The sequence below is a fragment of the Anneissia japonica genome, unplaced genomic scaffold (assembly GCF_011630105.1).
Source record: "Anneissia japonica isolate Jap-2015-1 unplaced genomic scaffold, ASM1163010v1 scaffold34840_len1004_cov199, whole genome shotgun sequence".
NCBI classification, from domain to species: domain Eukaryota; kingdom Metazoa; phylum Echinodermata; class Crinoidea; order Comatulida; family Comatulidae; genus Anneissia; species Anneissia japonica.
The window spans coordinates 585-1,004 of NW_022708338.1; the positions used below are offsets into that span (position 1 = coordinate 585).

General features: G+C 33.6%; 1 protein-coding gene across 1 annotated transcript in view; it reads left to right on the forward strand.

Annotated features, from left to right (window-relative positions):
• The window catches only part of LOC117106513 (mucin-5AC-like), a gene marked incomplete at both ends in the record, with an annotated part of 650 nt that extends 377 nt beyond the window's left edge, over nucleotides 1–273 (forward strand). Inside the window, one exon of the mRNA XM_033247881.1 lies at nucleotides 114–273. Coding sequence (XP_033103772.1) covers nucleotides 114–273 — 160 coding nt within the window. The remainder of the gene's footprint in view (nucleotides 1–113) is intronic.
• Between the last annotated feature and the right edge of the window lie 147 nt (nucleotides 274–420).

Here is a 420-nt window from a genome sequence, read left to right on the forward strand (position 1 = left end):
TATAATGTGTAAATTATTTCTTATTATATACAATTATTGTAATAAAAATTATATTTGTTCTATATATTTTGTTTGTTATTATCATTCATCCATGTAATTGACTATTGTTTTAGCAACATCCCGAGAAATTCAAGATGGAACAACCCTTCCTCATGTGCCTAGCACCATAACAACTGATTCAGTGTTCTCAACTAGACCAGTAGAATTGTCTTGTATTGATATCATAGCTTGTAGTGACGATCGATGCAACCAATATATTTCCCAAGTTTTCAGGTAATTATTCCGTATTAATGCTTATTTTGGATTTGAATTCCAAACGAGGCATCAATGGCCCATTTTGGTTAAGGCGTCTGCCTATTGCAGAAGGTCCCGTGTTCGAATAGCATATGCTGCGTAGCACTGCGCTCAAAATATAAATAT